This window comes from Giraffa tippelskirchi, chromosome 13, assembly GCF_054371585.1.
Source record: "Giraffa tippelskirchi isolate mGirTip1 chromosome 13, T2T-mGirTip1v1.2.pri, whole genome shotgun sequence".
Taxonomy (NCBI): domain Eukaryota; kingdom Metazoa; phylum Chordata; class Mammalia; order Artiodactyla; family Giraffidae; genus Giraffa; species Giraffa tippelskirchi.
In genome coordinates, this window is record NC_137287.1 from 120,513,472 (window position 1) to 120,523,214 (window position 9,743).

The window sequence follows — 9,743 nt, forward strand, 5'->3', positions numbered from 1 at the left end:
CCAAGATCCCCAACTTGACAAGGCTACTCCTAAAAATGCAGATTAAATACAAGAACATATATGCAAACACCTGGAATTCCAGATACCTGACTTGAATTTGAATCTATGTCACTGTTGAGGAAATAAATTAGTTCCCAGGTGGCAAATTCTAAAGGAGAAGCAATCCTTCACTCCAATACTAAACAGAAACCTTTTTTCCCAACTGTTGGCACCACTCCCTCTGGGCCCCTATGCTAAGGATGCATATTTCTCTCATGGTAATCATCACTTTTAAATAATTATTTGCATTTTTCTCTCTTGCAGTGAATAAGAGGTTCTCAACTCTGCCGACACATTAAAATCATCCCGGGAGCCTTGAAAAAATAAGGTAGATAAGACAGATAAAGATACCCAGGTCCCGCTCCAGATTTTTATTTCAAAGGTCAAAAACGCGGCAGGAATGGTAGTTGTTAAAGCTGCCTGGGTGATTCCAACGCACAAGTGGGCTCAGGAGACCCACACCTGTTGTCAGGGCTTGTTTAATTCAGCTTTGCACCCGTCTCTCCGCACAGCCTCCACACACAGTAGGCATTTTTATAACTGTGGCATGAATTAATAACTAGAGGATCTCAGAGTCCACCGATCTTACTAACTCATTAAAACATTCACTGGGGGTGTTTACTCCACGCAGGCCCTCTTCCAGGCATAGGGCCCAAGCTGGCATCGTTCTTTAGCCTTGAGAGGCCGGGATTAAAACGTAGGCCAAAAGTGAAGAAAGCTGTGGAGGGCCGTTCCCCTCCGGCTCAGGGATCCTGCGTTCAGTCTGCGTTTTGCAGCATCTTCGCAGTGGTCCCTGACCCCGCTGGGCCTCTGTCTTCTACCAATGGGGCCTCCTCCCGGGAAGGTTTAAGGAAGACGGGAGACGAAGACCCCACAAAATGGCAGCTGGCACCATCCCTTCCCCCACTTTTTAAAAAATTCCACTGCACCTGGTGAAGTCACCCTAAGGGTTCATCCGCCCCACGCCCCTGCAGCAAGCAACCGACGCCGCCCAAGGCGGCCTCGGGAAATGCACGTTTCCAGGTCCCACCCCAAGAACTCACCGGAGGGCCCGGGGAGGGCAGGAATCAGCATTTTAACCAGCTCTCCTGCCCCCGCCCTTCCCCCCCAGGTTAACTCTGTCCCCAGTGATGCCACAGCCCCTTAAAACCGCAACAGGTCAGCGCCCTCCTCCCAGTGGGAAGCTGTCAGGGCGCAAAACACCCGCGCCTCCTCTTGCCGAGTGAAACCCTCACGAGGCGGCCCAGGGGCCTGCCTCTGCGGAAGGGTACAGCAGGTGGCAGCCGCCGCCCCTGACGGGGGGGGGGGCTCCTTCCTCAAACTGTGGGGGACCGCGGGAAGGGGGTGCCCAGGCGACCAGCAGGGGCCCCTCTCGCCCTCCGGCGGTCCAGCCGGGCCCGGGCGGGGAGGGCGGCCATCTGGGGGCGGAGACCCCGCGGCGCTGATGGGGACCCCGCGGCGGGGGCAATGCCAGCCGAGAATTTCCGGGCTCCCGAGGGTGGTTCCAGGAGAAGAGCGAGGTTCGATATTGACCAAATCGGAATTACGAAGACAAGGCGTAATCAGGAAACAATAAAATGGATAGAAGGCGAGGCTGATCTCGGCCTCCCGCGGTGCCTAAAGCAAGGCGGGCAGAGGTGCCCGGCAGCCGGGCGCTCGGGCCCGAAAGGGACGCGATCGCGCCGCGGTCCCGGGCCGGGCTGAGCCGGCCCGCTCCCCGCCCGCCCCTCCCCGGGCCCTGCTGCCGGCTCATGGCGCCGGCCGACCTGTCAGGCCCGGCCCGCCCCGCCCGGCGCCGGGCTGCGGCCGCGCGCGGACAAAGGAGGGCGGCCGGCCCGGGCCCCGCTCACCCGGCGCGGGGCCTGCTGTCCATCCGCTTCTTCTGGCGCACCGGCTGCAGCGGGATGTTGTCCGTCATGTCGCCTGCCTTGGCCGCCGCGCCCCCAGCGCAGCCTGGGCCGCCGCCCGGTCCGGCCTCCGCGCCACCGCCCGCCGGCGCCGCGCCGCCCCGGGGGAGGAGGCGGCGGCAGCGGGCGGGCCGGGCCCGCAGCGACGGGGCGAGCTCGCGAGCGCCGGGCCACGCGCGGAGCCGCCCGCGCGGCCCGACCGACGGACACGGGCGCACCATGGGCCGGAGCTCCGCGCGCCGCCCGCCCGCGCCGCGCCTGCCACGGGGGGCGGCCCGCTGTGTCCGCGCGCGGCCGCCGCAGAGGCCCCGCCCCCGGCCCGCGCCGCGCGCCCCCCACGAGCGCCCCCCCCGGCCGCGCGCCCCCCGCCCACGCCCCGCCGTGCGCGCGCCCGGCCTCCCCCCGCCCCCGCGGACACCCCTTTCCCCCGCACATGTTCGCCTGTGCGCACACGCACACGCCACCAGGTTCACTCTGCACACTGCATCCATGCTCTCCGGGCTCACTCTTGCACACTCACACGGGAGCCACACACACATTCTCACCCGCTCCCTCCCTACCAGCATCTGACAGTCACTCACCCTCACCCGTACAAGCACACCCTGCCACACTCACACCTACTGTCCACCCTGGCCCTCACACACGTGTGCCCCCAGGATCACAATCACACAGGGCCACACGGCCTCACTGCTTTGCAGACTCAGCCACCGTCTTCCACTACCGCCGCCCCCCACTCTCCCGCCTGGACCCTGAGATTGCCCATCGCAGTGCCAACCCACTCGCCTGCACACCCTCCATCTCACAGTCACCCCTCACCTGCCTCTGGGCTGACACGCGTGCTCTGTCACACAGACACAGTCAACACACTGAGACACACACACTGACTCCTTTGCCCAGACCGGCGTCCACACCTACACGCTCTGGACCACAGTGTCCAGGATCCACTCACTTTCCAAGGACCCGGATAAAAACTTAAGAACAGAAAGAACAGGAACAGTGGTGTAGGAAGGAGGGAGGGAAGTTAAAAATCCGTATGTAATGAAAGAGCCTCAAAATGTAACACCGTGTTAATAACCTACTGCCACTAAAGGGAATTTTTAAGTGGTTACACCTGACACACTTGATGTGGGTGCCTTTTCATTCGTTTGCTACGAGTATCTGTGTCTGGGGCCCTGACTGAAGGGAGGCAGATACCAAACCAAGAAGTGTGACTTATCTCATGTCCCGATGAGGCTCCTCAAGAAAAGCATGTCATTAGATGTTGCTGTATTGCACCTTTGAAGGGGAAACGGCATTCTTTGGCTAACAGACCTGATCTGCTTTGCGTCCTGTTTTCTCTGTACATAGGACTGTGCTAGGCACACAGCATGATGCAGTCAACTCTCAGGAAAGGTTTATTGAGTGGAGGAAATGTAAACACCCTGACCCACCAATTATGGCATCAGAGGGGGCCCCACCCTCTCCCACCTGCTCCCCGAGGTCCCCTCTCAAACCCCACCCACCTCAGACTCTCTTCTCTGCCCCACCACCACACAAGGGGACAGAAAAGACCAAAGAGATCATGGCCCTTTAATCCAAAGTCCCCACACAGCTGGGAGCCAATAAACGTGAACTCTTGTTTTTATCAAGCACCTAAAACACGCATGGAATCCCATATTTCATCCTCCAAGCAGCCCTGCCAGCTGAGTCTAAACGATCACACCCATTTCACAGGTGAGGAAGCAGACACTCAGAGTGGCCTGCACAAAGCAAGGCGGTTAGGAAGGAACAAGACTGGGCTCCCAGGCCTGGTCTTCTGTGCTCCAGAAGGAAGGAAAAATGCCCTCCAGTGACCAGTGGAATCAGTGATCATGACATTGCCAGGCAACTACGAATCGGTCTCAAACACCTTCTATCTCCCCCTTGTCCTCATGGCGCCCACCTCTCACTCACCAGGCTGTGCCCTCAGTGTCTAGAGTACAGAGTAATAGTGGCCCCTCATCCGAGATCCTGTATCACTTCAACACCTCACAACTGTAGAACCAGAGGCGACTTACAAACAGTTGGGCCTCAGTTTCCCCATCTGTAAAATGGGGGGCTTCCCTGGTGGCTCAGATGGTAAAGAATCCGCCCGCAAGACAGGAGACCCAGGTTCAATCCCTGCATCAGGAAGATCCTCTGGAGAAGGGAATGGGTACCCACTCCAGTATTCTTGCCTGGAGAATCCCAGGGACAGAGGGCCTGGCAGGGGTCACAAAGAATCAGACACAACTGAGCAACTAACACACACACACACACACACACACACACACACACACACACACTGGCCTCATAGGATTGTTGCAAGGAGTAAATGAACCAATTGCTTACACAAAGCAATTTGCTGCATATATACAAGAATTGTGGGCAGCTCAGGATTGTTGCAAGAATTCGGGGCAGTAATAGCAACATGTAGAACAGTGCAATGCATGTCACATAGTGAATTCTCACCAAGGTTAGTGATTATAATTTCTCCTCAGCCTCCTACTATAAATATTAGGATTTTTACTAATTAAAGAAACAAGGCTTCTCTGGTGGCTCAGTGGTAAAGAATCTGCCTGCCAATGCAAGAGACATGGGTTTGATCCCTGGTCTCGGAAGATCCCACCTGCCACCAGACAACGAAGCATACACACCACGACTGCTGAGCCTGTGCTCTCGAGACCGGACACCCAACTGCTGAGCCCACGTGCGCTAGAGCCCAGACACCCAACTGCTGAGCCTGAGCTCTCGAGCCTGGACACCCAACTGCTGAGCCTGAGCTCTCAAGCCCGGACACCCAACTGCTGATCCCACGTGCACTAGAGCCCAGACACCCAACTGCTGAGCCCTCGTGTGCTAACCCCATGCTCTGCAACAAGAAAAGCCCCCACAGTGAGAAGCCGGAGCACCGCAAGTACAGAGTAGCCCCGTCTCCACAGCTAGAGCAAAGTCCTTGCAGAAACAAAGACTCAGCACGAAGAAAATAAATAGAATTTTTTTAAAAACAGTAAAAAAACAAAAAACCAAAAACCATCACAATGTTATCAAACGGTGGTCTCTGGACAACGTTCTAGGTAGATTTTTGAACTATAGTTAATAATTATTTCTGTAGTAGTTGGTACAGAGAGCTCCATATATCCACTCCATATCCACCCTGATCCCAAACCCAGCAGTCTTCCTCATTTACATTTTGCGTGAGTGTGGTATATCCAAATGGATCTGAAATTTCTCCTTGTCTCTACTTTCTGCTAACAGGAATCACTTTTTAAAAAAGTTTTTCTTTAAATGAATTTTGAAAAGACCAAGAGCCCCTCCTAATCTCCAAAGGTAAGAATATTTTCATATGAAAAGAGACACGCTTTTTTATTGCCTTTGCATTTTCCAAATTTCTTTCTGTGTGCTTTTATAATCACTGCAGAAGACAAAAATGACTCCCTTCCAGGAAAGCAATCCCTGAGGAAGGGAGGCACTTAAAGGCTTTTATCTCTTGGTGAGAAAGATCCAGATGCTTACGTGAGATGGCAGAGGGGCTGTGGGGCTGGCGGGGCCAGCGCCACGGTCCAGGAGAGCAGCAGAGGGGGGCAGTGATGGTGGGGGTAGGGGGAGGGCGTCAGAAGCCCTCTTCCTGGCTCAGCCCTGCCTTCTCCCGGAGGCCCTACAAACAGCAACCTTAGGGTCCTGCTTTCTGAGGAGCCCCCTTCACGGCCTTTGACAGCCCTGTCCATCCAACAAGAACTCACTGACCCCTAGAAACCTGAGCAGAGTGATCTTTGACAGACAAGCCAACCTCGTCCAGCCTCGTCTTTCCGCAGAGGCCCACAGAGGTCACCAAACCTCACCAACAGATGCTGGGCCCAGACCATAATCTGAGACTCAGTCCAGCCTACTCTGGAGCCTCATTTTCATAGCTCACCAAGCTGGCTGAGGCTGTTTGCAGAGTGCAGGGGGACAGGAGGACAAGGGCTCTGGCAGGGGTGAAATCAAGGCAGGGAAAAGGGGACCAAAGACTTAATAAAACTGTTTTGGATAGGGACTTCCCTGGTGGTCCAGGGGCTAAGACTCTGCACTCCCAATGCAGGGGGTCTGGGTTAGATCCCTGGTCCATAAGTTAGATCTCACATGCCGCAACTAAGAGCTCACCTGCCCCAGCGAGACACTGCAACAGAGACTCAGAGCAGCCAAATTGATTTTTTAAATGTTCTGGGTAAACCCAGACTGGGGAGAGTTGTTTTGGTGCTGACAGCCTTCTCTGTGAATGAATGCCCCAGGTAGTCCCTTTGAGTTTCTCAACTTGGGCACAATTGACTTTGGGGCTATTCCCATGTTGTGGGGGCTGCCCTGTGCACTGCAGGATATTCAGAAGCAGCCTTGGTGTCTACCCACGACATGCCAGGAGCAGCTCACCCCCTTCTCCCAGGCTGTGATCTCCACTGACGTCTTCAGACATGGTGAAATGTCCCTAGAGGGTAAAACTGTCCCTCCTTGAGACCCACTGGGCTAGAATGTGATGTTCATCTAGGAAGGACCGTATCTCTAACACGGACCTCATCTTCCCCGTTTCCATTTTGGGGAGAGAACTCTGTAAGTGCTTTCCATAAACAGCTATATCTACCTAGAATTTATTATATTACTGTTTGTATGGTAGTTTTTACCTCTGCTGGTTCCTAGAGCTAAGAAAAGACCCCAGTCAGCAAGATGACCAGATGACCTGTCTAGCATGCTGTTCTGGGTTACCTCTTTCATTGTCACTGAGCTAATTTACAACAGAAAACCGACAGAAAACACAAATGATTCTCCTTGGCAGAGATACAAATGAATTTTGCCCAGAGGAATGCAGTTGATTCTAGCCCTGTGAATACGGACTCCTTTTTTGCATCAATTTACTTCAATCTTCCTGATTGCCTGAAATTGAGTATTTTCAATTCTCCTTTCCATCAGTTGTAACTGTTGCTAGAATCTTGGATACATATTCATTTTACATTTGTAGGAGTCTTGATTCTCCCGTTCCAAAAGGTTATACTTTAACAGGGTAGACAGAAAATAAACAAGCAAACATTTTAGAGAGTGCAAAACGCCATGTAGACAATACAACAGGGAAGCACAAAAAAGAGGTGCTTTTATCATTCTTACTTGATAAAAAGTTGCCAACTCTAAGCAATTCTCTATTTCCCCATTTTTAAAAACAAATTTCCTGCTTTGTGGAATCCCAAAGATTAGCAATCCTAAATTCCAGGTCTTTACCACACAAGAACGTGAAGACAGAATCAGCCTCCAACACAATTAACTCAGGAAATTTAGGAAGGTGAGTGAAAATGATTTTTCCTGCCAGGATGGCCTGAGAGCCATCAGAATAGCCAGAAAGCATTAAAAAGCAAAACAAAACAAAGAGCTGGTTCGGGTGAAGTAAATAGTTAAAGAGGCAAGCTTAACTTTGATGCCAGGTGTATCTACAGCACGAACCACGGGATGATACAGAAGGATGTTTCAGTGCTTTTCATCTAAGGACTGACAATTATCTCTTCAGCATAAAATAAACCTCTGTATCCTTTGTCCCAAGCCTTTAGAACACGGGTATTTCTTTCAATTTACCTCTTTCCCTGAATTAATGGGCTTCTCTGGTGGCTCAGACGATAAAGAACCTGCCTGCCAATGCAGGAGACGTAACAGACATAGGTTCGACCCCTGGGTCGGGAAGATCCCCTGGAGAAGGAAAGGTCAACCACTCCAGTACTCTTGCCTGGAGAATTCCAGGGACAGAGGAGCTTGGCGAGCCACAGTCCATGGGGTCGCAGAGTCGGACACAACTGAGCAACCAACACAACTGAATTAATAGATGGTTTACAAAGGGTTGGAGGATGGAAATGATAGAAGAAGGGGGCAGAGGGAAAGAGATACAAATCGTTTGGGATGTTCCTTCTCCCAGAAAGGTCCCTTTCAAACATTGAGACTTTAGGGTTAAGAATCTGCTTAGTTAAGGCAAGGTCACTGGTTCAATCCCTGGCTCTGGCTCAGGAAGACTCCACATGCCTCCAGGCAACTAAGCCTTAGGCGCTGCAGCTACTGAAGCCCCCGAGCCCGTGCTCCCCAAGAGATGCCACCACAACCAGGAGCCTGCACACCGCAGCTAGAGCACCCCGGCTCGCCACAGCCAGAGAAAGCCTGCGAGCAGCAGTGAACACCCAGCACAATCGAAAATTTTACATTTTTTAAATTTAGACTTTCAACCGCAAAGTTTGATGCTTCTTTTAAACACATTTGTGAGGTCTTACCTTAATACCTCAATTGCAGCATCCACTTCTGAGAGGCAAATTTGCTTCCTTCTCCTCGTTCTGGCCAAGTTTAGCTAATGCTCCATTTTCATTATTTAGAAATAGTTGGAATTAGTCACAGTGAAGTGGTAAGGACCTGGGGTTTTTTGGTATTTTTTTATTTAGGGGGAAATCTGAATTTTCATGGATACGAGGACCAAAGCAGGATCCCTACACCAAAAGCAGTTGCTTCTCTCAGCATATGAGATGTTAAAAGCGCTGAAAGCTAATAACTCACCTTCTGTGAAGAGAAAGGCACCATTTCTTGTTGTAGCCATTAATGATTTTGTTTGCAAACAAGGAAACAGAACTGAGGGAGTTGCCAGGACAGAGAATAATTATGCCACAAGAAGCATATGCTTTCTCCACCGGAAAAAGTGCCCCTTTAAATGACTAAGGTTACTGAATCTATAAAATAAATGGGGCCGAGGAGAGAAGAAAGCAAAGCCGTGAATTAGCCGCCTTAGATCTTAATCAGAGACAAGGTCGGGCCCCCCCCAGCAGTCCAGTGGCCAGGGCTGTGCTTTCCAAAGCAGGGGGACTAGTTCGACCCCTGGTTGGGGAGCTAAGACCCCACGTGCCTTGTGGTCAAAAAACACAAAACATAAAACACAAGCAATGTTGTAACACACTCAATAAAGGTTTAGAAAATGGTCCACATTAGATTAAAAAACACACAAGGTCAAAATCACAAACAGCCAAAGATAGCTCTTTGATGGATTCAAAATAGGCCTCCCCCAAACCCAGGAAAGGGCCTACAACCAAGGTTCTGCCCTTTTGTAACTTCAGGCCACAAGCATTCAAATGTCCTGGGGTAACCAGACAGAGGTGGTGGTGGAGAGGGGGGTAAAATGTACACGCTGGAGCCAATGAAACCGCAGCTCCCACTGCAGTACCGCTGCTGTTTTCCATATCTGAAGACACACAGGAAACCCACCTTAGAAACTACCCCCACCAGCCTCCTCTCTTCGTACATTACTAGAGAATGATGCAGCATGCCATTGCATGCACGCTTCCGGGGTTACCAACTGCCAAGAACCAGTCTTGAAGGTGAAGGAGGCGCCCACCACCTGGTGGCTTTGGCCCCACATGCCTTCCTTCCTCGGTCTCAACAGACTGAACCGAGAGAATCTTGGTGATCCAGAGTTGGGGCTAATTTTTATGCTCATGTAATCTGGGACACAGTAAGTGTTCAATACGTTAGCCATCTCATTTTGCTGGTTTGGTTCAGGAAGCTGGAAGTATCCTATTTGTGCTGCGTGCTCAAATCGCTTGTCGTGCCGCCTCTTTGCGACCCCATGGACTGTAGCCCGCCAGGCTCCTCTGTCCATGGGGTTCTCCAGGCAGGAATATTGGAGTGGGCTGCCATGCCCTCCCCTCCAGGGGATCTTCCTGACCCAGCGTCTCCTGCACTGCAGGCAGATGCTTTACCACTGAGCCACTGCGGAAGCCCCTATCCTACTTAGTTGGGTGGAATTTCTCCCATGGC

At 52.3% G+C, this 9,743-nt stretch overlaps 1 protein-coding gene across 9 annotated transcripts in view; it reads right to left on the reverse strand.

Annotated features, from left to right (window-relative positions):
* Positions 1-3,340, reverse strand: part of ATP9A (ATPase phospholipid transporting 9A) — a 130,767-nt gene extending 127,427 nt beyond the window's left edge. For 3 of the 9 annotated variants that reach the window (XM_081557259.1, XM_081557258.1, XM_081557250.1), the window contains exon 1: positions 3,258-3,331. Coding sequence is in view for 2 of the 9 variants with exons in the window: in XM_081557249.1 (XP_081413375.1) it covers positions 1,890-2,167 (278 nt within the window). In the remaining 7 variants the exon portion in view is untranslated. Of the gene's footprint in view, positions 1-1,889; positions 2,210-3,158 lie in introns of those variants that run through there. The other 6 variants (XM_081557255.1, XM_081557253.1, XM_081557256.1 and 3 more) reach the window with 3 other exon arrangements.
* Between the last annotated feature and the right edge of the window lie 6,403 nt (positions 3,341-9,743).